This window comes from Ranitomeya variabilis, chromosome 7, assembly GCF_051348905.1.
Source record: "Ranitomeya variabilis isolate aRanVar5 chromosome 7, aRanVar5.hap1, whole genome shotgun sequence".
NCBI lineage: Eukaryota > Metazoa > Chordata > Amphibia > Anura > Dendrobatidae > Ranitomeya > Ranitomeya variabilis.
Window position 1 is genome coordinate 153,986,811 of NC_135238.1, and position 26,726 is coordinate 154,013,536.

At 45.9% G+C, this 26,726-nt stretch overlaps 1 protein-coding gene across 2 annotated transcripts in view; it reads right to left on the minus strand.

The window, feature by feature from the left end:
• The window catches only part of CDK15 (cyclin dependent kinase 15), a 550,498-nt gene that overhangs the window by 228,685 nt on the left and 295,087 nt on the right, over positions 1 to 26,726 (minus strand). For both annotated transcript variants that reach the window (XM_077272097.1, XM_077272099.1), the window contains 2 exons: positions 23,117 to 23,266; positions 17,763 to 17,860 (listed from right to left, as the gene is read on the minus strand). In XM_077272097.1, the coding sequence (XP_077128212.1) occupies positions 17,763 to 17,860; positions 23,117 to 23,266 (248 nt within the window). The remainder of the gene's footprint in view (positions 1 to 17,762; positions 17,861 to 23,116; positions 23,267 to 26,726) is intronic.

Below are 26,726 nucleotides of genomic sequence, written 5' to 3' on the forward strand. Positions count from 1 at the left end.
AATATGAACAGAATGAAAGGAAAATGTGCATTCAATTAATAAAACCTGAACAAAGAAAATCCTTAAAAATGAGAGCGAAGAATATCAGATTCACAAGTTCCTCCTCGTGACCTGCATTCCACATCAAAGACCCCAGGGGATTACAGAGCAATGAGGTTAGGTACATTTATTAAATCAGTCACAGTGCGGAATCAATACCACTAGTTCATTTACAGCCGCAGAACAGTGTTGGTATAAATAGCTAATTCATTTGCATGGCTTCAACCATGAATTGTGCCGCCATCATTTAACACTTGCTTCATTTATCTCAATGTGCTAAAACAATGACATTATAGTGAAATACTGCCATAATGGTTCACGCGTTCACAGCCACATCGTAAAGAAGAATTATTTTTAGGGGACCGTCACGCCATCTTTTTATATATGCATGAATTCCTTGTATGTTGACTTTTCTGTGCTATAGTTCATTACTAAGAACCTCATTATGCCTCCTCTCATTAGTTGTCTTGGGTTAGTTTCTGTAAAAGAATTCACTTCAACTTGCACAGGGTTCCTGAAGAGCTCCCCGTTCACACGATCAGTACTTTTTTTACCTCAGTATTTGTAAGCCAAAACCAGGAAAATGAAAAATACAGAAGTGGTGACGTGTTTCTATTATATTTTTCCTCTGACTGTTCCACTCCTAATTTTGGCTTACAAATACTGATACCCTTAAGCTATGTGCACACGATGCGGAAAATGCTGTGGATCCGCAGCGTTTCCGCAGCTGCGGGTCCGCAGCAGTTTCCCATGAGTTTATGCAGCACCCCAGAGTCCTGGTTGTTGCAGTACTGTGGCTCCGCCACTATGGGGAGCTATGGTACGTCTGATTGCACTAAGGAGTTTCTCTGACCAGGTACACTCACACCACACTTCACACTCCGGCCACCAGGGGGGGTGGTCCTATCTAGTAGGCCACTCCTCACAACTCTGGTAAAACTGGGGGTTGGACAGGAAGACAGAGAGAGAAGTAACTGGGAAGAGCTAGTGAGAGGACCTGTCAGGGATGGGATCCTGGCAGACTCCTCAGAGCAGAACAAACCAGTGAACAACGGGAATACAGCAAAGAGGAATTAGAACCAGAAGGAGTCGTGCTGTTAGACCGAGGCAACATCCTTCTGAGGCGCAAACAGTCGGTGGCCGGAACGCCGAGCAAGTAAGAGACTTTAAGTACACTGCAAACCACGGCCGGACAGCCAATTATAGGTTGGCTGTCTCACTTAACACCTAAGCAGACAACGGAGGCAGCTGTGGGAGAGGGGCGACTCTAGGGTCCTGGAAGAACTCCAGGCCTACCCCGTCATACGGGTGCGTCCTACCATATCATCTGGAGGACGGAGAAAACGAACATCAGAGACAGACAGAAACAGTTGTGAGGACTATCCCGGGAGCTCAGCAGGGAAGAACTACAACACTCAGCGCTAGAAGGTAGACACTGATTCCCACCTGTAAAGAGAACTCCTGATGTGCCTTTGGACCGGCCGGTCTCTGACAACCCAGTTAACAGCGCTCTGGACTGAGGTCTCCAAAACCTTCAGTAAAGAGGTAAAGAGACTGCAACCTGGTGTCCTCGTTATTTATTGCGACCGGCACTTCACAACTGCACCATTATCATCATTTATTGCACCGGACGTTCCCCCACTGACAGACAGGGCCACGGACCGAGTCTAGCCACCGTGACAACCCCAGAACTGAGACTCAGAGGCCCGGTACCGGGTACCCCTCGGCCCTGCGGCGGTGGGGGCGCTCCAAACTTGGCATCACGAACAGGATCTACTTAAGCCTGAAGAATCAGGTCATGTGTGCCTTGGAACTGTGATTTATTGTGCTTGGACTGTACTTTATTGAAAAGACTGTGTGCTGTGCCATTTACCGCCAAAATTCGCCATTGCCGCGCACGGAGGGAGGAGCCCTAGCTACGCGGGCGGAACCAGCCAAAAGAAGCGCAGAACGGAAAGCGCGGTAAGGCGCCAATCCCGGAAGAGGAACTCCGACCTCCAGCAGGTTAGTGGGAGGAAGGGACAGCCATGTCTGAGTCGGGAGGAGAGGAGGTGGCGGTCGCAGCCGCGGACGTAGGGGCAGCTCCGGTCCACGCAGCGGGCGAAGCCGCGGCCCTAATACCACCACCGGTTGCCGCAGAACCCGCTGTTCCCCTCAGCCAGCCGGACACTGCCGCTAACACAAAAGCCATAATGCCCTTTTCTATGCCGTACCTGCCCGGAGCGGCCTGGCTCCCACGATACTCTGGGGAGTCGCATACATTCACTGACTTTAAGGAAGGGCTCTGCAGCCTGCTCGAGTTCTATCCCCTGACAGAGCCCCAGAAGGTTCATATGATAACCGGCCAACTCTTTGGGGCGGCTCTGAGAGAATTGAAATCCTGGCCCGCTGAGGATAAAGGAACTGCACAACAGATTTTTGCCAAGCTTAAAGCCACCTTTGATACTCGCACTGCTACGGAAATTAAACTGACTTTTTATGGATGCAAACAGAGGCCACAGGATAGCTTACGGGACTATGCCCTTAATCTCCAGGAGGCGATGCGGGCCATTAAGCAGAGTGACCCCGGCAGCATGCAGGATGAGGATAAACTTCTGAAGGAGCGGTTCATTGAGGGGCTCCTGTGCAGTCACCAGCGGGGCCAATTGCACTTCCTGGCCATGCAAAATCCAGACTTGACTTTTGCGCAGTTCAAAGATAAAGCTATCCAGGCATTGCAGGAGCGACAGCCCAGCCCCGCAATACCACCCAGGCGCCCCGCTCTCACATACCACCAGGAGGTGGCATCGGATACCCCAGTTGCCGCGGAGGCCGACGCCCAGAGCTTCGAGGATGACTCCCCTGCAGGACTCCGTCTTCAGATGCAGGAGCTGACCAAGAACGTTGCTGCCCTAGCCCGGACGGTGCAGTCCCTACAGGAGGCCCCCAAGAAAAAGATCCAGCTAGCCTCCGGACCAGAGGATGTTCCCTGGACGCGACAGAAGAGGACCCCACCGACCAGAGGCCGGGACAGCGATCGTTTCCATCAGGACGGACGACCCATCTGCCGCCGATGTCACCAGGTGGGCCATCTTGCAAGGTACTGTCCTTTAAACGAGCAACCCCTGGGGCAAAGGGCCAACCCCCAGGAGTAGGACGGTCAGGCCCGCAGCATTGGAGAACCAAGTATATTGGAGGACGACCAGTTCTCCCTGTAGTGATTGATGGAATCCCCTTGAATGCTTTGCTGGACACCGGTTCTCAGGTGACGACTATACCTTACGTGCTCTACAAACGGTATTGGGAGGATGCTGATATTACTCGTGGCCCTGACGATGATTTCACCATAATCGCCAGTAATGGTCAGCCGTTGCCACAAGTGGGGTATAAGGAGGTCACCATCAAAGTGGGGCGGGTGGAATTGAAAGCCCAAGGGATTGTGATTGTTGATATTGATCGTCGAGAATGTAATCCCATGATGACTCTTGGTACTAATGTTATAGAAAATTGTCTTGCAGAAGTGATTGTTTTGTTGCAACAGGTGGCAGAAACCGCTGGCCACAGTGAGCAACGTGCCCTGCAGAAGGAAATCAGAGCTCTGATGCAGAGACAGCAGGTAGAGCTGACTGGTGGTGAGATTGGTCGTGTCACTGTGAGTGATTCAAACCCCATCGCGATACCCCCCAAGAGTGAAATGTTAATATGGTGTCGAGCAGCCATAGGCCTCAGGGGTAAGGACTACCAGGCCTTGGTAGAACCCGTATATTCAGACAATAGGCCTACTGTTCTGACAGCCCGGGTGGTGGTCGACGTCCGTAAGGGGAGAGTGCCCGTACGTGTCCTCAATTGTGGGGAGGAAGAGGTTCACCTCACCAAGTATACCACGCTCGCCAAATTGTTCACTGTCAATAATAATGTGATACAGACACCTGAACCCTTGGTCCCGTCAAACTTGGCGGAGAACAAAGGTTCTGCAGAGCCCTCGAAGGACTGGTGTCGGGAATTGCATGTGGGCACTGACTCTACCCCATCCCATCAAAAACAGGGGGCCTACAGGGTGGTACACGAGTACGAGCAGATATTCAGCAAACACCCCTCAGATTTTGGGCAGGTGAAAGGGATCAAACATCACATCCCCACGGGAGATCACCGACCCATAAAAGAGAGATATCGCCCTGTACCCCCAGCTCATTACCAGTGTGCCAAGGACATGTTGCGGGAAATGAAGGAGGCTGGGGTGGTGAGAGACAGCTGTAGCCCCTGGGCAGCTCCGTTAGTCCTTGTTAAAAAGAAAGATGGTACAATGAGGATGTGTGTTGATTACAGGCAGTTGAATCGTATTACACATAAGGACGCATACCCACTGCCTAGGATAGAGGAGTCTCTGGCTGCCTTAAAATCTGCTAACTACTTCTCTACCTTAGATCTCACCAGTGGGTACTGGCAGGTTCCTGTAGCGGAGGCGGACAAAGAGAAGACGGCCTTCACGACGCCAATGGGTCTCTGTGAGTTCAACTACATGCCCTTCGGATTGTGCAATGCTCCCGGAACGTTCCAGAGGATGATGGAGTGCTGCCTGGGACACCTGAACTTTGAAACCGTGCTGCTATATTTGGATGATGTCATTGTCTTCTCTAAGACCTACGAAGACCACCTGAAGCACCTGGCCGAGGTGTTTGAAGCCCTATCCAACTTTGGCTTAAAGGTGAAACCGTCCAAGTGTCATCTGCTGAAACCTAAAGTGCAGTACCTGGGCCATGTGGTGAGCGCTGAAGGAGTGGCCCCAGACCCCGACAAGGTCACAGTGATTAAGGACTGGCCAAAGCCCAGTGACCTCCACGAAGTCCGGCAGTTCCTCGGGCTGGTAGGCTATTACCGGAGGTTCATTAAGGACTTCACCAAGAAGGCCGCACCCTTGCAAAACCTGTTGGTGGGCCAACCAAAGAAGACCAAGGGGAGGAACACCCCCTTTGATTGGAACGAAGAGCTGGAGGAATCCTTCACCTGTTTGAAGTCGGCACTGACGGGAGAAGAGGTACTGGCTTACCCCGAATACGACCAACCATTTGTGCTGTACACAGATGCCAGTAATGTGGGACTAGGAGCCGTGCTGTCTCAAGTCCAGAAAGGCAAGGAAAGAGTGATCGCTTACGCCAGCAGGAAACTCCGTCCCACGGAAAGGAACCCTGACAACTACAGTTCCTTCAAACTGGAATTCCTTGCCCTTGTCTGGGCAGTGACAGAGAGGTTTAAGCACTACCTGCCCTCCGCGAAATTCACCGTCTTCACGGACAACAATCCGCTAACGCATCTGGGTACTGCCAAACTCGGGGCTTTGGAACAGCGGTGGATGGCCCGGCTGTCCAACTATGATTTCACCATCAAATATCGGGCAGGACACCAGAATGCCAATGCCGATGCTCTGTCCCGAATGCCCAATTTACCAGAAGTGGGAGAAGACCCGGAGGCACTTGAAGAGGTGGAGCTGCCTGCCTTCCATCGCCCCAAAGCCACTCAGAACTCTCACCATGTGAAGAACAGGCACAAGAACCAACCGGATGCCACGCTGAATCCCCTGCCCCACCACGGATGGGCAGAAACCCAGGATAGTGACCCCGCGGTCCGTCAGGTGAAGGAGCTCTTGATGCAGGCTGGGTTGCACCCTGGCCCAGACGACCCACAAGAAACCCAACAGCTGTGGAAGGGGAGAAGCAAGCTGTTTATCCATGATGGCAAGCTGTGCAGGAGGAGCATTGACCCACGTACTCATGAATTGGTGTGGCAGATAGTGGTACCCAGGCGAGATGCGCCCATGGTTCTGGGAGCCTACCATGATGGAGCCGGACACTTCGGATGGAGGAAGCTAGAGAAGCTGCTCCGAGGGAGGTTCTATTGGATTGGCATGAAGAGAACCATTGAGAAGTGGTGTCGGGAGTGTGGTCCATGTAGTCTGCGCAGGAAGGACCGTGACAGTCAGCGGGCTCCCCTGCGGCCTATCATCACCAAAAGGCCGCTCGAACTGGTCGCGCTGGATCATGTGAAGCTGACACCTAGCCGGTCGGGCTATATCTACGCCCTTACCATCGTGGACCACTACTCCAGGTTTTTGGTGGTTGTGCCTGTCAAGGATCTAACGGCCAGGACTGCCGCCAGGGCCTTCCAGCAACACTTTTGTAGGCCCCATGGCTACCCAGAGAAGGTACTGACCGATCAGGGACCTGCATTCGAAGCGGAAGTGTTCCAAGAATTCTGCCAACTGTACGGGTGTAAGAAGATCAGGACCACACAGTACCATCCTCAAACCAACGGGATGTGCGAGAAGATGAACCAAGTGGTAATTGATTTATTGAAGACCTTACCCGTGGAGGAACGGAACCTGTGGCCGACAAAGTTGCCTGACTTGGTGGATATGTACAATCACATCCCAGTAAGTTCCACCAACTGTACTCCAGCGTACCTGATGCGAGGAAGATCTAGTCGGTTACCCGTTGATCTGGACATGGGGGTCCTAGTACCCGAAGATACCTCGCCGGATGCAGATTGGGATGCAGAAAGGCAGCGAAGGTACCGCGAAGTACAGGAGTGTGTAGAGAGAAGTCTCGCCCAGGCTAGGCAGAAGCAAGAAAGGGACTACAACCAACATGCTCCTGCGATCCCCCTGTCACCTGGTGAGCAAGTACTTAAACGAAAGAGGAGATTACACAAGCTCGATGACCAATGGGAAGCGGAACCGTATACCATCCTGCCATCCGACTTCGACAACACAAAGGTCTGTCTCATCAGCAAGGACAGAGGGGAGACCTCGACAGCGGTATCCAGGGATCACCTTAAGGTCTGCCCCGATAAGTTGAAAGAGAGGGGCACGGCCCCAGAAATCTCCCCGCCGGTGGAAAAGGAGAAGATGTTCCATACCGTCCTTGGTGACTTTCCCCAATCCTGGACTCAGATAAACCAAGCCATCGCGGTGCCTGTTCTAATGTTTCAACAGCCGGACCCACCAGAACCAATGGTGGTACCAGATCATCTGGCCCCGCTACCTCAACAAGCCTTACCTGATGAAACCATGCCAACCGTTGAACCGGCAAATCCTCCCTCTGCTATCAGTGAATCTGCTGTACCCACTGTTGATAGCAGCAGCTCTGAGAGCCCTAACCTGCCAGTGCTACCCCGACTCACTAGAAGTGTAGCTAGAAGACGGTGCACTACACCAGCGGTAGCAAGCATAGCGGGCCCTGTTAGGCCAATAGCAACCCCTGTGCTGCGAAGGTCCACACGCAGCACTCAAAACCAAACTCCCCTCCGCTACAAACCTTGGAGGTATTAATAAGGGCTGCTCTTTAGTTAAGAATGTTTTTGTGTGTATTTTTGTTACAGGTTTTAAATGGACAATAGAGTAATGGACGGTGAATTGCTCAAAAACTTTCATAAGGGGGGACCCCTTTGTTTACCCGGGGTCCCCGCTGTTTCAACCACTGAACTGAGAGTCATAAACTGTGCATGACCTAACTTTTGCAACGTTCAAGAATCCTCACCTCCCGTAAAGGGAAGCATAGTTATGTTCAATTGTTATGCTATTTCAAAAATTTGTGTGTTTCCTGTTAACATGTATTATTGTTCTTGTTTTCCCAGTCCCGGAGTACTGGATTTAACCGGGGGGAGTGCAGCACCCCAGAGTCCTGGTTGTTGCAGTACTGTGGCTCCGCCACTATGGGGAGCTATGGTACGTCTGATTGCACTAAGGAGTTTCTCTGACCAGGTACACTCACACCACACTTCACACTCCGGCCACCAGGGGGGGTGGTCCTATCTAGTAGGCCACTCCTCACAACTCTGGTAAAACTGGGGGTTGGACAGGAAGACAGGAAGAAGTAGCTGGGAAGAGCTAGTGAGAGGACCTGTCAGGGATGGGATCCTGGCAGACTCCTCAGAGCAGAACAAACCAGTGAACAACGGGAATACAGCAAAGAGGAATTAGAACCAGAAGGAGTCGTGCTGTTAGACCGAGGCAACATCCTTCTGAGGCGCAAACAGTCGGTGGCCGGAACGCCGAGCAAGTAAGAGACTTTAAGTACACTGCAAACCACGGCCGGACAGCCAATTATAGGTTGGCTGTCTCACTTAACACCTAAGCAGACAACGGAGGCAGCTGTGGGAGAGGGGCGACTCTAGGGTCCCGGAAGAACTCCAGGCCTACCCCGTCATACGGGTGCGTCCTACCATATCATCTGGAGGACGGAGAAAACGAACATCAGAGACAGACAGAAACAGTTGTGAGGACTATCCCGGGAGCTCAGCAGGGAAGAACTACAACACTCAGCGCTAGAAGGTAGACACTGATTCCCACCTGTAAAGAGAACTCCTGATGTGCCTTTGGACCGGCCGGTCTCTGACAACCCAGTTAACAGCGCTCTGGACTGAGGTCTCCAAAACCTTCAGTAAAGAGGTAAAGAGACTGCAACCTGGTGTCCTCGTTATTTATTGCGACCGGCACTTCACAACTGCACCATTATCATCATTTATTGCACCGGACGTTCCCCCACTGACAGACAGGGCCACGGACCGAGTCTAGCCACCGTGACAACCCCAGAACTGAGACTCAGAGGCCCGGTACCGGGTACCCCTCGGCCCTGCGGCGGTGGGGGCACTCCATTTACATTTCAATGTAAACTTATGGGAAACCAAAAACGCTGTGCACATGCTGCGGAAAAAAACGCGCGGAAACGCAGCGGATTACATTCCGCAGCATGTCACTTCTTTCTGCGGATTCCACAGCGGTTTTACAGCTGCTCCTATGGAAAAACGCAGTTGTAAAACCGCAGTGAAAACCGCAGAAAAACCATGGTAAATCTGCGGTAAATCTGCAGCAAAAACGCAGCGTTTTTGCCCTGCAGATTTATCAAATCTGCTGTGGAAAAATCCGCAGTGGACCAGAAATACGTGTGCACATACCCTTAGGGTAGATTCACACGACCAATTTCTCCACATCCAATAAAAACAGGCCGATTGGGATCAGACTTTGATCAATTTTTCTCAGACGTGGAGATAAGCAAAAAACAGTTTCTCCACCATCTACATTCTGCCAGTCCGTGAAAATCAAACCGAACTCGGACGTCGTCATCTGAGTTCAGTCTGATTTTTTTCATGGACCCATAGACTTTTATTGCGATTTTTGATCCAACACAACCACATAGAATTTCATAGGTATGAATGCCATCAGTGAAAAGTACTCATACAAGAAAATCGGTTGTATACACAGGCCCTATGGCCACGAGAACTTGGTATTTGGTCAGTAATTTACCTCAGTGTTTGTAAGCCAAAACCAGGAGCAGAATAATCAGAGGAAAATATACGTCACCACTTCTGTTGTTTTAACCCTCTCCTGGTTTTGACTTACAAATACTGAGGTAAAAACCTCACCAAATACTGAATGTGAGAATGTGCACAGTTGAAAATCAAACATACAAGTCTCTGAGGTCATGGAAATTATGATGACTGATGCCATCTGTGTACTGTCTATTTATAACATTGTAACAAACAGGAGAAGCTTTGCAATTTTTTGTATATGTGAGAAAATCACTTATAAAACACTGATGGGACACACTGACCGAACAACGGTGACATCTGATCCAAAATACTGATAAAAATCAGTCAGTGTTTTTGTGTACAAGAACAAAAACGGACGTCTGAATGAGGCCTAACTTTAAAATTTTGAACATGTAAGCCCCCCCGCTCAAGCCCTAAAGCAATACAGCGGGGGTCTCATGTCCTTACAATCCCTGCTCGAGTAGTTCTATTAGGGCTTTTATTTGGAGCCATTTTTATGTTAACACAAAGTCAGAATCTGTGGTGATTTGTGACAGTCTATTTTTAGCCAATTTTGAGCGGCAAGCCTGCTGCATTTTGATTGGTTGTAAGAGCTTTTGGCAGTTTGATTTACCTCAGTTGCTGGCGCAGAGCAAAGAAGAGACACCGCGCTAGTATGGAGAAACTTATGCAGGAATTTTTAGCCAGGGCCGGGGGTGAAGACGGCTTGGACTGGCTGAAAAGCTGTCTGGCCATGAAAGAGTTACCGGCAGCCCCCGAAGCCATTCCTTCCCCTCACGAACCGGAGTCCCTACCTCCGCAGCCAAGCTCAGTTCCTGCCGCCCAGTCTGATGCAAGCTCCGGATCTCGCCTCAGGAAGCCGAGGTCCGCCCCACCTGCAGCAGCAAGTTCTCCAGCCCCTAGGCGCACAGTGAGTGAAGCAACTAAGAAGCGGCAGCGCCGTACCTCAGCGAAGTCCCGCAGCCCTGTGCAGGATGTCGGCCGTCGCCCTCAGGATGAACTGTCGACGTCACAGGAGACGGCCGGAAGATCAAGAGAGGGGCAGGGCCGTAAAAGCGCCGCGGTCCCCTCCTCTTCTCGTTCCAGAGCGGCCATCTTTGCATCGGAACAGCAAAGAAGGCCGGCTCTATTAATGCCAGAGCAATCCTCCGAGGATGAAGAGGACCTTCAATCAAGTACTATCAGAGAGCTGTGCTCGCCTATTCCTGTGGGCTCGAGCGCAGACGGCTCTGGAGAGCGTCGTCAGGAAACACAGCAATCCAGGGGTGAGATCTCTAACATTTCTTTTCCCCACGGTAATTTGAGGGATATTATTAAATCTGTCATTTGTGAAACATTGGGGGACGTGGTATCCCTTCCCACAGGGGTTTCTGGTACTAATGCTGCGCGTTCTGAAGTGCCTTCTCTTAGCTCCACTCCTCTGAATCCATTTAAGGAGGCACTAACGTGCGAGCTGTCCCCATTAGGTTTCCACTTAAGCCCTTCTGTGAAGGAGCTTATTTGGAACAATAACTATATCGACCTGTTTTCTCTGCTTCCTCGCAGGGATCACCCCCCAAAGCCTGAGAAAAAAGAGGATAAGTCGGATTTTGATGATAGTAAGCACAATATTAGATCCTTTAATAATTGGCTTCAGGCCTTCGCTATATATGCTGCAGTTTTGGGGGAGAAATCCCCTAATCTCTGCAGCAGCTTGTTTCAACACGTTGATATTATTCTAGAAGCGTATAGAAACTTTGGCGGGGCTGCATGGCTTCACTACGATGAGGCATTTAGACACAAGTTATCAGTTCACCCAGAGGTCAAATGGGGTACGAAAGATATTGGCCTGTGGATTAATCTAATGCTCCCATCGAGGCACGTTGGCAACAGACAGGCATCCAATTCCTTTCCTAAAAAAGGCGTCTGCTTTGCCTTCAACGAGTCCTTTTGCAAGTGGAGTAATAACTGCAGGTTCAGACACGAGTGTTCGTTTTGCGGCAATCCCCACCCCATGTCCAAATGCTTCAAGAAGCAAGCGGCCCAGCAATCTTCAGGTAAAGACCCTAACTTTAAAGGCCCAGACACCAGTGAGACTGGAAAATATGGTCAATTGGCTAAACAGATTCCCAAACAAGGAGAGTAGCCGACTCTTGTTTGAAGGGTTTTATTTTGTTTTTTTGTTCCTCACTTTGAAGGGAAAGGTTGCATTATAGTCAAAAATTTATCCTCCATTTCTGCTTTTCCGGAAGTTGCTAGGGAAAAAATCTTCAACGAATTAGAATTAGGCAGGGTGGCTGGCCCCTTTTTGTCTCCTCCATTTCAAAATTTTCGCATCTCACCCTTAGGGGTGGTTCCTAAAAAAGATTCCGGTTCATTTCGCTTAATCCACCATTTATCTTATCCTCCGGGTCAGTCGCTAAATGATGAAGTTGACAAAGATTTGTGTTCAGTGTCCTACTCTTCTTTCGACGGTGCTTTAGAGTTGCTAAGAAAATTTGGCTATTTATCTTTAATGGCCAAATCCGATATAAAGTCGGCTTTCAGACTCTTACCTGTTCACCCTATGGGTTTCAATTCGTTGGGTTTTCACTTCGATAACTGTTTCTTCTTTGACAAATGCCTTCCAATGGGCTTTTCATTGTCCTGCTTTTACTTTGAAAATTTTTCAAGCTTTCTGCATTGGGTATTACAAACCAGCGGTGTTCAAGCCGGAATTCTCCACTACCTTGACGATTTCCTTTTTGTTGGCCCTCCTCATTCCCTTGCATGTAAAGCTACTTTGGACAAATTTTTACAGTTGTGCGCACACTTTGGCGTACCAATCGCCCAGGAGAAAACAGTCGGTCCATGTAATATAATCGAATTCTTAGGGATCACAATCGATTCCAAAAAAATGGTAACTATTCTTCCCGAGCTTAAGGTTAGGAAGTTACGCTTTGCCCTCTCTGAATTTTTGGCTAGTGAAAAAATTACCCTGAAGGATCTACAGGCGCTACTAGGCCTCCTTAATTTTGCCCTTAGGGTAATCCCAATGGGTCGTGTATTTTCAAGAAGCCTCTATGAAGCCACAAAAGGCGTTTCTTCGCCTAAGCTTCATATCAGAGTTCGCTCGGAGCTCAAGGAGGATGCGAAAATTTGGTTATCATTTTTGTCCGACTTTAATGGCAGATCAATTTTACAATCTCCATTTGTCAACGCGGATTCCATCCCGCTGGTCTTTTCCGTGGATGCTTCTTTAGGAGTCAGTCTATTATTTTCATCCCATTGGGTTCGCCTGAACTTCCCTGAGGAACCTAACCTGTATAGGATTATTAATAATTCCCTGGTCATTGAGCTCTTCGCTATCTTTTCACTCATTTTTCTTTGGGGCAATAAGATACAAAATTCAAGAATTATTCTAAACTCTTCCAATCAAGCGGTCGTTTTTGCCATCAACACATTATCCTCCAAGAACCTTCGAGCCGCCAAAATTTTGAGACAATTAGTATTATTGTGCTTAAAGAACAACTTATGGCTGAAGGCAATAGCAGGAGTTAGCAAATTTAATAACTTAACTGAGCTGTTATTGAATAGTCAGTGGATTAATTTTTTCCAACAGGTGCCTTTAGCGGACAAAGAAGCGACCTATTGTCCTCCATCAGTTTGGGACGTGATCTCAGCTTAGTCCCGTATTTTATAGAAAATTCCCTGTCCAAACGATCATGGGCTGACTACTCAGCCGCATGGAAGAGGTGGACTGAATTTTGTGTTCTTCAGGGATTTGAAGTGTTGGCATCTGATCCTCTGTCGGCCTTGCAATTTGCTGAATCCTTACTCAAGAAGAACTTGTCTTACTCGGCGATAGCTAAATGCTTCGCAGGAATCTCCTTTTTCATGAAAGCGCATGGTAGATTAGCTCTAACTGAGCTCTTTCTTGTCAAACAATTTTTGAAGGGCCTAAAACGTGAAAAATTCTTACCTGATTCTAGACGCCCCATTTCTTTATCCTTATTAAAAAGCATTTGTTCATCATTGATTAGTGTTTGTTCAAATCCGGAAGAAGCCCTGCTTTTTAACGCCATTTTTCCCATCTGTTTTTTCGGAGCTCTCAGAGTGGGCGAAATAGTTTCCCTGAAAAAAGCTGAACCATCAGGGCTCAGGCTGGAAGATGTTAAAATATTTGATTCATTCCTTTTAGTGTTCATAAGGAAATCTAAAACTGATCAGTTAGGAAGAGGTAGCGAACTTCGTTTGAACGCCTTTCATGACCCAGTTATTTGTCCGATCTTGAATTTATGTAAATGGATTGTTTCAAGGCCTGCTGTGCAGGGCCCTTTGTTTTTGCACAGGGATAAATCCCCTGTCACAGTATTCCAATTTAATTTCATTTTGAAAAAATGCCTATCCTTATTGGGCAAGAGTCACCTTAGAATATCTTCCCACTCGTTTAGGATAGGTGCAGCGACAGATGCCTCTAGAGCTGGTTTGTCTGATGCCAGAAATAAAAAAATGGGACGGTGGGAATCTAATCGTTTCAAGCTCTATGTTCGCCATAATCTATATGCTAACTAATTATTTAATTTTTTCCAGGACCAACCATCGTTTGGATAGTTGGCCACTCGTTTGTTTTTTGGGCCCAGAAGAGGGCTGGTCAACGCTGTTATACGGAGAATCTATCATTTAACCCTTCTATCACTCAGGTTTTTTGGCATAGTGTTCGAGGATTGAAGTGGGCTTCGTTGGTTTTTGAGCTAAAAAACTGTATGTTGAAATTTCCTCATCCGGACTTAATTATTATCCATTTAGCTGGTAACGATCTCGGGAAAATCAATACGCTAGTACTTTTAGCAACCATGAGGTCGGATCTCATATTTTTGAGGCAAAATTTCCCGTTTTCATGCTTGGTTTTCTCCGAGATCATCCCCAGACTTTTTTGGCAACAACAACAATTTTCCTTTTTGGATAGAACTCGTAAGAGGGTGAACCGTTCAATGATGAAATTTTTTCCTTTGCTGGGTGGTTTTTCCTTTAGGCATGAAGACCTGGAGGGGTTTTTACCCGGGATGTTCAGACAGGATTTGATCCATTTATCAAATATTGGTCTTGACGTTTTTAATTTAAATTTGGGGAACATAATCGAAAAATGGCTGTGTGGTTTGGGGGGGCCTCGACTTGGTTAGTCTCGGCCTTGTGGGGAAAAATCACCCATGTATGGGTGGATTTGGACATTTGGAATTTTGGAAAAGTGGAAATATATTATATGGAAGTTTATTTATTGGAAATATTTTAAGGAATTTTATGTAACCCTGAATAAAACCGCACGGCCATTTTATGCCAATTTTAAAACTTGTCTTCGGTGTATTATTTGGGCAGGGGTTTTGTGGGGACATGTAAGCCCCCCCGCTCAAGCCCTAAAGCAATACAGCGGGGGTCTCATGTCCTTACAATCCCTGCTCGAGTAGTTCTATTAGGGCTTTTATTTGGAGCCATTTTTATGTTAACACAAAGTCAGAATCTGTGGTGATTTGTGACAGTCTATTTTTAGCCAATTTTGAGCGGCAAGCCTGCTGCATTTTGATTGGTTGTAAGAGCTTTTGGCGGTTTTTTCAAGTTATATAGCCTGATTGGCAGTTTGATTTACCTCAGTTGCTGGCGCAGAGCAAAGAAGAGCCCACCCTCCCTCCCTTTATACAGTCGTTCCTCCTGTCATGTGGTTTTAATTGTGGGAAAAAATCACCCATGTATGGGTGGATTTGGACATTTGGAATTTTGGAAAAGTGGAAATATATTATATGGAAGTTTATTTATTGGAAATATTTTAAGGAATTTTATGTAACCCTGAATAAAACCGCACGGCCATTTTATGCCAATTTTAAAACTTGTCTTCGGTGTATTATTTGGGCAGGGGTTTTGTGGGGACATGGTAAAAAAAAAAAAACAGTTGTGGAATTCCACTTTTTTTTGCAATTTCACCGAACTTGGAATTTTTTTCCCCGTCTTCGAGTAGACGATATGGTAAAACCAATGATGTCGTTCAAAAGTACAATTTGTCCTGCAAAAAGCAAGCCCTCATATGGCGATATTGATGGAAAAATAACAACGTTATGGCTCTGGGAAAAAGGGGAGCGAAAAACAGACGCAAAAATGAATAAGGGCTGCGTCGTGAAGGGGTTAAGGGGAAGGGTAATATCCAGTTGTCAACTTCTTTATAGATTTGCAGTAAGAATAACAGTTTCAGAGTAATATCAGTTATGTTCACAGTAAAGAGACTTCACAACTGTTATTTTATGGAAGCGCCGACAGTGTTCTCTGCCCTTTGTCTCTAAAATCCAGCAGTAATGAGCAATTCTTCATCACGGCAGCCAATGTTTCCCTACCATGGTCACATATCAGTATGACCAGTACAGAATGTATAGAGCCATTTCTGTTTATGAACAGTAAACAAGTATTTCTTTTTTTACCTATCTGGGCCATGTTTAAAAATAAAAAAAAAAAAAGTGGCAGAAAATCCTTTTTTAAGCCTCACTTCTACGCATTCTTTTAAAAATTTCTCCTTTCAATATTTTTTATTGAAATAGAAATAGCTGGGCCTGTCAGTAACCTTTAATATGGAAAAAAGATCAGAATGATGTAGCAGGTACGAGGATACTCTATTCTACTAGAACAGATATAACTGATGTATTCTGGCTATCAGTTATGCCCTCATACAGGTCCTTCTCACAAAATTAGCATATAGTGTTAAATTTCATTATTTACCATAATGTAATGATTACAATTAAACTTTCATATATTATAGATTCATTATCCACCAACTGAAATTTGTCAGGTCTTTTATTGTTTTAATACTGATGATTTTGGCATACAACTCCTGATAACCCAAAAAACCTGTCTCAATAAATTAGCATATCAAGAAAAGGTTCTCTAAACGACCTATTACCCTAATCTTCTGAATCAACTAATTAACTCTAAACACATGCAAAAGATACCTGAGGCTTTTAAAAACTCCCTGCCTGGTTCATTACTCAAAACCCCCATCATGGGTAAGACTAGCGACCTGACAGATGTCAAGAAGGCCATCATTGACACCCTCAAGCAAGAGGGTAAGACCCAGAAAGAAATTTCTCAACAAATAGGCTGTTCCCAGAGTGCTGTATCAAGGCACCTCAATGGTAAGTCTGTTGGAAGGAAACAATGTGGCAGAAAACGCTGTACAACGAGAAGAGGTGACCGGACCCTGAGGAAGATTGTGGAGAAGGACCGATTCCAGACCTTGGGGAACCTGAGGAAGCAGTGGACTGAGTCTGGTGTGGAAACATCCAGAGCCACCGTGCACAGGCGTGTGCAGGAAATGGGCTACAGGTGCCGAAGCGCCTGACCTGGGCTACAGAGAAGCAGCACTGGACTGTTGCTAAGTGGTCCCAAGTACTTTTTTCTGATGAAAGCAAATTTTGCATGTCATTCGGAAATCAAGGTGCCAGAGTCTGGAGGAAGACTGGGGAGAAGCAAATGCCAAAATGCCTGAAGTCCAGTGTCAAGTACCCACAGTCAGTGATGGTGTGGGGTGCCATGTCAGCTGCTGGTGTTGGTCCACTGTGTTTCATCAAGGGCAGGGTCAATGCAGCTAGCTATCAGGAGATTTTGGAGCACTTCATGCTTCCATCGGCTGAAATGCTTTATGGAGATGAAGATTTCATTTTTCAGCACGACCTGGCACCTGCTCACAGTGCCAAAACCGCTGGTAAATGGTTTACTGACCATGGTATTACTGTGCTCAATTGGCCTGCCAACTCTCCTGACCTGAACCCCATAGAGAATCTGTGGGATATTGTGAAGAGAAAGTTGAGAGACGCAAGACCCAACACTCTGGATGAGCTTAAGGCCGCTATTGAAGCATCCTGGGCCTCCATAACATCTCAGCAGTGTCACAGGCTGATTGCCTCCATGCCACGCCGCATTGAAGCAGTCATTTCTGCCAAAGGATTCCCGACCAAGTATTGAGTGCATAACTGAACATTATTATTTGATGGTTTTTTTGTTTGTTATTAAAAAACACTTTTATTTGATTGGCCGGGTGAAATATGCTAATTTATTGAGACAGGTTTTTTGGGTTATCAGGAGTTGTATGCCAAAATCATCAGTATTAAAACAATAAAAGACCTGACAAATTTCAGTTGGTGGATAATGAATCTATAATATATGAAAGTTTAATTGTAATCATTACATTATGGTAAATAATGAAATTTAACACTATATGCTAATTTTTTGAGAAGGACCTGTATAAGATGAGAATGAAAAACTGAAAGGGATCTTTAAACAACAAGTAAGGCTGTACAGCAGAGATACCCAACCATCGCTTTACAGCTGCTGAAGAATTACTGCTATCAGCATGCCCTAACAGCACAGCTATTGTTATACAGAAATTTGCATTCAAACAGAAGAATAGGAAAAGGGTCACATACCTGCTTATTCCTTTATATACTGTTGCATAGGAACCTTCACCCAGTTTTTCAAGATTTAAGTAGGAAGAAGCGTTACCAAATGGCAGGCCTTTCCTCTGCTGCGATGGAAGCATGAAAATAATGTAAAATGTTGTATCATAGCAAATACAACAATACAAGGATAGCAATATGTGCACATAGAGTATCCATCTAAATATACAGAAGATGCGCTGCAGGAAAAAGCCTGCAAAGAAAAAGCCCGCTTTTTTAATTTATTTTTATAATACACTCCTCAACATTAAAATTGCAGCACCAAGAAGGAAAAGTTGTGAAATTATGGAAATCACAGGATGGATAAAAATGTTAATGATATGCAAATGATGAAAAAAATGGAAACAAAATTGTCAAAACATCCCAATTTCAATATCGAGCCTGAGCACCATGCGCAGAAGTCTTAGAAATTGCACACCTTGGCTGCTGTCAATGAGGTTGTCTGAGGAATGTTCACGCTGAATGCACTAGGGCACACAGATTATCAATATCCACTGCTGGCAGCTCCCTTTGCAGTTGCCGACTAGTGACATAATGGATGCACTCTATTTGAGACAAGTCTGAAGACGCTGCAGGCAATGCTAGCGTGCTTATGCCACATAGGCTGCTCACAGTAGCGTGAGCAAAATGGGGCCTGGCATTGTCGTGTTGTAAAACAGCACCACAGGCACTTTAGAGAAATGGCCGTACCACTGGTTCCATGACCAAATTAATGTAATACTGAGCTGTTAGTGTACCTGGAATGAAGACTAGAGAGGTCTACTTACCTTACATTATGACACTCCACGCCATAATCCTGGGGTTAGGACCATTGTGACTTTCCCTCGTGAAGGTCTCCTTATGTTTTCATGGCTTTGCCCACATGGCCTCTAGTCAGAGATTGGAGGCTGGAATGGAGCAATATAGGCTGGAATGGAGGTCTGTCCTCTTCACTACAAGACTTTTGTCTTAGAAGCAATGATAGCTGGAGATTGTTCTGGAGACCACAGGGGCAAGATCATGAAGAGGCCTTAAGATGGGAATATCATACTGACGCTACTCCCAGGATTATGTTGTGGGGTGTCGACATATACGTACGGCAGCTAAACCCTTCTAGTTTTCATTTGTGGGTGAAACCAGTGCTACCAGCATTTCTCCAAAGGTGTCCCAGGAGCTGTTTTTCAGCACAACAAGGCCAGGTGGCATATTGCTCATGCTACTGTGAGCAACCTGCGTGGCCTAAACTTGCTACCATGGCCTGCATTGTTTCCAGACTTGTCTCCCATCAAAAACATCTGGAACGTTATTGGTTGGCAAGTGCATTGTGAGCTGCCAGCAGTGGATCTTGATGCTTTGTCCAAGTGCAATCAGTGTGGCCAAACACTCCTCAGACAACCATTAATATAACCTAAAATAATTCCTCCATATATAGTATAAGGCATCTCTCTAGACTCAAGTACATAGAATCGAAAAAAGAAAGATGCTGGCATTTATTATATCACCATGACAGCAGGTGTTAATGGAGCGCCCCATGGGGCCATGGGGTACTCGGAACTGGGTCCCACACGGCAGTTCTTAAAGGGGATGGTCACGGCAGCAGTCACCCGGTCTGTGGCCCTGGGCGTCCATAAAATACTGATGATAAAAAGGGGAATAAAGTTTATGGGGAAAAGGGGAAATGGTCGTGACGCCACCCGTGGTGTTAGGCAATGAGATGGTGGCCGACGCTGCAGTTCAGATCCTCTGGGGCAGATAGTTATGCAGCAGAGTTGGTGCAGCTCTCCAGGGGTAGAGCTAACCCCAGGGCAGATATAGTGTTGAGATATAAGATGACGGTGGTGGCTATGCCGGGCAGGTGCGATTGGAATAACGCAAAGGACACAGCAAGGTGCAGTTTCCAGACTCACGGGTAGCTTCTGCACTTCCCATGACCCTAGGACCCCTTCTTGCCTCTGGGGCATTTTTATGTTCCTATTCACACTTCTTCTGTCTGTCTGTCACGAGCTGCAGATCTGCTCAGCTCCATTTCCTCCCTCCTTCTCTGCCCTTTCCCTCCTAATTAGCTCCTCCCCTACTCTACCTACCCCACTCACTCTCCAACACCCTTTCCTATCCAGCCTGGGATGAGGCCATCCTCCCTAAGGGTACGCCCAAGTGCCCCGACTAAACTGGTGTGTGTTGGATGTGAGTGTTAGAGGGTAGTGCTCCCTTCTTACCTGAGAGTGGAATACCACACCTCTGGGTGAGGTGCAGTGTCTTTGTGGCGACTGGACCCCAGGGGGCGCCACATTAAAAACTTAACCCCTTCACGACCTTGCCCTTTTCCTTTTTTGCGTTCTCGTTTTTCGCTCCCCTCCTTCCCAGAGCCATAACTTATTTATTTTTCCGTCAATATGGCCATGTGAGGGTTTGTTTTTTGCGGGACAAGTTGTACTTATCAACGACATCATTGTTTTTAGCATGTCGTGTACTAGAAAACGGGAAAACAATTCCAAGTCCAATCCCACACTTGTTTTTTGTTTGGCTTTTTTGCTATGTACACTAAATGCTAAAACTGACCTGCCATTATGATTCTTCAGGTCATTACGAGTTCATAGACACCAAACATGTCTAGGTTACGTTTTATCTAAGTGGTAAAAAAAATTCCAAACTTTGCTAAAAAAAAAAAAATATGCGCCCTTTTCCGATACCCGTAGCATCTCCATTTTTTGTCATCTAGGGTCAGGTGAGAGCTTATTTTTTGTGTGCCGAGCTGGCGTTTTTAATGATACCATTTTGGTGCAGATACGTTCTTTTGATCGCCCCTTATTACATTTTAATGCAATGTCATGGCGACCAAAAAAACGTAATTCTGGCGTTTTGAATTTTTTCCTCACAGCGCCATTTAGCGATCAGGTTAATCCTTTTTTTTTATTGATAGATTGGGCGATTCTGAATGCGGCGATACCAAAAATGTGTAGGTTTGATTTTTTTTTATTGTTTTATTTTGAATGGGGCGAAAGGGGGGTGATTTAAACTTTTACATTTTTTTTTTTTTTTCATATTTTTTAAAACTTTTTTTTAACTTTTGCCATGCTTCAATAGCCTCCTTGGGAGGCTAGAAGCTGGCACAACTGGATCGGCTCTGCTACATATCAGCGATCATCAGATCGCTGCTATGTAGCTGAAATGCAGGCTTGCTATGAGCGCTGACCACAGGGTGGCGCTCACAGCAGGCCGGCATCAGTAACCATAGAGGTCTCAAAGACCTCTATGGTTACCATCCTGACGCATCGCCGACCCCCGATCATGTGATCACACGGCTGGAAGCGCCGGTTGAATGCCGCTGTCAGCGTTTGACAGCGGCATTTAACTGGTTAATAGCGGCGGGTGAATTGCAATTTCACCCGCCGCTATTGCGGGCACATGTCAGCTGTTCAAAACAGCTGACATGTCCCAGTTTTGAGGTGGGCTCACCGCCGCAGCCCACATCAAAGCAGGGGACCTGACCTCCGCTGTAAGGCTATGTGCACACGTCAGGATTTTGTCAGGCTTTTTCCTCAGGTTTTGTAGCCAAAACCAGGAGTGGAACATTTAGAGGAAAAGTATAATAGAAACATATGCTACACTTCTGCATTTATCACCCACTCCTGGTTTTGGCTACAAAACCTGAGGAAAAAGCCTGACAAAATCCTGACAAAATCCTGACGTGTGCACATACCCTTATAGTACGGCGGAAGTCGGGAAGGGGTTAATAATATAAATTATCATTGTTATACCAAATATTACAGTCTCTCTCTCTTTATAGAGCGAAGTTGGTACCTATATTATAACCTCAGCCAAAGTATGTAAGTGCTGGAATTTCTGGTACTCGTACTCAATACTAAATAAATTAAGATCTTTTGAAACATGAATTTCAATTTTTTCAACATTTGCATAGCATTAACATGTCTATCCATTCTGTGATTTCCATAAACCCATGACTGTTCCTCTTGGGTGTTTCAATTTCAATGACAGGTGTATATTTATATATCCATGTATAGGAGAGTACGGTATATGCTGAGTTTCAGTAATGGCCTCTCAGTGCAATCTCTTGAGATTTTATCCATACAATACTTATGTCTCACGTGTTAACGAGTTCTGTGTTTTACAACACAAACATTTTGAAGGGATTTACTAAGGGCTGTCCCACACGTCCAGATAATTCCGGTACCGGAATAAATCGGTACCGGAGTTATCCGTGTCCGTGTGCCTGGGAACTCACGGAGGCCATACGTGCGGCACACGTGTGCCGCCCGTATGGCGAGTGGGTACCACACGGAGCGTGTGGTACCCACTCTGCATGGTGCTGAAGCTGCGATTCATATCTTCCCTGCAGCAACGTTTGCTGTAGAGAAAATATGAAGAATAGTGTTTAAAATAAAGATCTATGTGTCCGCCGCCCCCCCACCCCCTGTGCGCCCCCCCCGCTGGTCAGAAAATACTTACCCGCTCCCTCGCTCCTTCCTGGTCTGGCCGCGCCTCCTACTGTATGCGGTCACGTGGGGCCGATCATTTACAATCATGAATAGTCGGCTCCGCCCCTATGGGGGGTGGAGCCACATATGCATGACTGTAAATGATCGGGCCCACGTGACCGCATGCAGGAGAAGCCGCGGCCAGACCAGGAAGCAGCGAGGGAGGCGGGTAAGTATTTTCTGACCAGCGGGGGGGGCGCACAGGGGGTGGGGGGGCGGCGGACACATAGATCTTTATTTTAAACACTATTCTTCATATTTTCTCTACAGCAAACGTTGCTGCAGGGATGATATGAATCGCAGCTTCAGCACCATGCAGAGTGGGTACCACACGCTCCGTGTGGTACCCACTCGCCATACGGGCGGCACACGTGTGCCGCACGTATGGCCTCCGTGAGTTCCCAGGCACACGGACACGGATAACTCCGGTACCGATTTATTCCGGTACCGGAATTATCTGGACGTGTGGGACAGCCCTAAGGCAAACTTAAAATGAGCAAATGAAAACGTCCGTTTACAGCCAGAAAGAAACTGTTGTTTTTTCATCCTCACGGTGGTACTGAGTGTTTTTCATCCGTAAGAAGGTCCATGTGTCATCCATATGACATGTTTTTATATCGTCACATGAAATCATAATAAAAGGCCTAACACAGTTTTCTAAAAAAGTTTTACAGGAAAAGTCTCGTAAACATTTTTTTTTTTAAATTAATGAATAATAATAATAGGGCTCTGTGAAAGTTAAACTAAAACGACAAATATACTGTACATATTATTTTAGCTATTTAACCTATAAATAAGACACAAATAGGAAAAATGCTGTGATTAGATGTTATAACTAGTCACACTCACCCATTGAAACCCCTGTCCCAAGTTTTTCCCCTGTAGCGGATCACTGTTGCTTCGAGCCCTGAGTGATCGTATTCTCCGCACTTGGACTGTGTGATACCACTGTGGTGGAAGAGACCGTACGGCACATGGAACATCACTGAAATCTGTAAGCTAAAGAGAAAGTGGCATTACCTTGTACCAAAAATGGAAACAGTAATACTGGCAAAATGATTGTGCAACGCCAAATATTGCTTTATGTTATAATTATTATTATCTAACAGTAGTGTTACAAAGTATTACTTCTTTGCCTGTGAATGGTATAATAAATACTGTAATTGGATGGCAATGATACCCTGCAGCACTGAGTTCCAAAGAGGAGTTTTTGACTCTACATATTTTCGGCTGGAGTCACACACAGCGTACAGTATAAAAATACAGTCTGTTTTTTACAGACCAAATACGCAGAAATGTTCCCTGAACAGTGATCCGTATGTCATCCGTAGGCAGGGTGTGGCTGCGTATTTTGCACATGTAAACCTCCGTATGGCATCCGTACGGCGAGATTTTCTCACCGGCTTGCAAAATGGACATAGAATGGATCCATGGGCTCAAATATTCGTGAAAACATATATACAGTCTAATATATTTATATTTATATTTCATACAGAGCTAGATAGCAGAAAAGCCGGTAATTTAATTGCCGGCTTTTGCTATCTCCTTATCAAACCCGACAGGATATGAGACACATCTGGCTCTGTATTAAATATAAATAAATATATATATACAGTGCCTACAAGTAGTATTCAACCCCCTGCAGATTTAGCAGGTTTACACATTTGGAATTAACTTGGCATTGTGACATTTGGACTGTAGATCAGCCTGGAAGTGTGAAATGCACTACAGCAAAAAAGAATGTTATTTCTTTGTTTATTTTTTTAAAAAATTGGGAAAAGTTTTTTCAGAGGGTCATTTATTATTCAACCCCTCAACCCACCAGAATTCTGTTTGGTTCCCCTAAAGGATTAAGAAGTAGTTCAGGCACAAAGAACAATGAGCTTCACATGTTTGGATTAATTATCTCTTTTTCCAGCCTTTTCTGACTATTTAAGACCCTCCCCAAACTTGTGAACAGCACTCATACATGGTCAACATGGGGAAGACAAAGGAGCATTCCAAGGCCATCAGAGACAAGATCGTGGAGGGTCACAAGGCTGGCAAGGGGTACAAAACCCTTTCCAAGGAGTTGGGCCTACCTGTCTCCACTGTTGGGAGCATCATCCGGAAGTGGAAGGCTTATGGAACTACTGTTAGCCTTCCACGGCCTGGACAGCCTTTGAAAGTTTCCTCCCGTGCCGAGGCCAGGCTTGTCCGAAGAGTCAAGGCTAACCCAAGGACAACAAGGAAGGAGCTCCGGGAAGATCTCATGGCAGTGGGGACATTGGTTTCAGTCAATACCATAAGTAACGTACTCCACCGCAATGGTCTCCGTTCCAGACGAGCCCGTAAGGTACCTTTACTTTCAAAGCGTCATGTCAAGGCTCGTCTACAGTTTGCTCATGATCACTTGGAGGACACTGAGACTGACTGGTTCAAGGTTCTCTGGTCTGATGATCGAGATCTTTGGTGCCAACCACACACGTGACGTTTGGAGACTGGATGGCACTGCATACGACCCCAAGAATACCATCCCTACAGTCAAGCATGGTGGTGGCAGCATCATGCTGTGGAGCAGTTTCTCAGCCAAGGGGCCTGGCCATCTGGTCCGCATCCATGGGAAGATGGATAGCACGGCCTACCTGGAGATTTTGGCCAAGAACCTCCGCTCCTCCATCAAGGATCTTAAGATGGGTCATCATTTCATCTTCCAACAAGACAACGACCCAAAGCACACAGCCAAGAAAACCAAGGCCTGGTTCAAGAGGCAAAAAATCAAGGTGTTGCAGTGGCCTAGTCAGTCTCCTGACCTTAACCCAATTGAAAACATGTGGAAGGAGCTCAAGATTAAAGTCCACATGAGACACCCTAAGAACCTAGATAACTTGGAGAAGATCTGCATGGAGGAGTGGGCCAAGATAACTCCAGAGACCTGTGCCGGCCTGATCAGGTCTTATAAAAGACGATTATTAGCTGTAATTGCAAACAAAGGTTATTCCACAAAATATTAAACCTAGGGGTTGAATAATAATTGACCCACACTTTTATGTTTAAAATTTATAAAAATTTAACTGAGCAACAAAACTTTTTGGTTTGTAAGATTTATGCATCTGTTAATAAATCCTGCTCTTGTTTGAAGTTTGAAGGCTCTAACTTATTTGCATCTTATTAAACCTGCTAAATCTGCAGGGGGTTGAATACTACTTGTAGGCACTGTATATATATATATATATATATATATATATATATATATATATATATATATATGTGTGTGTGTCAATGACATATATATACCTATTCTATGTGTAGACAGTTATTCTACCTATTCTAACCTGTCAGTGTGATTTTACTGTACACCGCACTGAATTACCGGCTTTTCTATAGAACACCGCTGCGTATTTCTCGCAAGTCACACTGATGGTCCCTGTGTAATCTGTTATTTTCTTGCCCCCATAGACTTTTTATTGGCGGATTTTTTGCGCAATACGCTGACAAACGCAGCATGATGCGATTTTCTCAGCCCGTAAAATACGGCCGAGAAATATACGGCAGATAGGAGCTGCCCCATAGAGAAACATTGGTCCGTGTGCAATGCGTTTTTTTTGCGCCTCTCATACGTCTATATTCCTCTCTAGTGTGACCCCGGCCTTCCAAGTCAAGCAAAGTTGATGAGATTTAGAGATCCTCATGCCCATTGTGCTTTTTTTACTCAGTGTAAACTGACCTGCGGTGCATGTTTCAAATCCACAACATGTCAATTTCTCTTGTGGGTACTCTGAGTTTTATGTGCAGATTTTCCCCATAGACTTACATTTCCATTAAGCGCAGTAGAAGTGTGCATGTGTGACCTCCACCTCATTCATAGTCTATGGGACTGCTGAAAATTGCTGGGTACTACACTGTGTTCCAAATTATTATGCAAATTGGATTTCAGTGTCGTAAAGATTTAATTGTTTTGTTTTTCAAATAAACTTGTGGATGGTATTGTGTCTCAGGGCTCAATGGATCACTGAAATCAATCTGAAACACATGGGATAATTAGTTTTCCAGGTGATTCTAATTAAAGGAAAACTACTTAAAAATGATGTTCCACATTATTAAGCAGGTCACAGGTTTCAAGCAATATCGGAAATAAAAAGGATCTCTCTCTTCCTGAAAAGCATCAAATAGTGCAATGCCTTGGTCAAGGGATGAAAACAATAGATATTTCCCAAAAACTTAAGCGTGATCATCATACTGTGAAGAGATTTGTGGCTGAATCTGAGCACAGACGTGTTCGTGCTGATAAAGGCAGAATGAGGAAGGTTTTTGCCAGTCAAGTTAATCGGATTAAGAGAGCAGCTGTTAAAAAGTCATTACAAACCAGCAAACAGATATTTGAAGCTGCTGGTGCCTCTGGAGCCCCTCGAACTTCAAGGTGTAGGATCCTTCAAAGGCTTGCTGTGGTGCATAAACCTACTATTCAGCCACCCCTAAA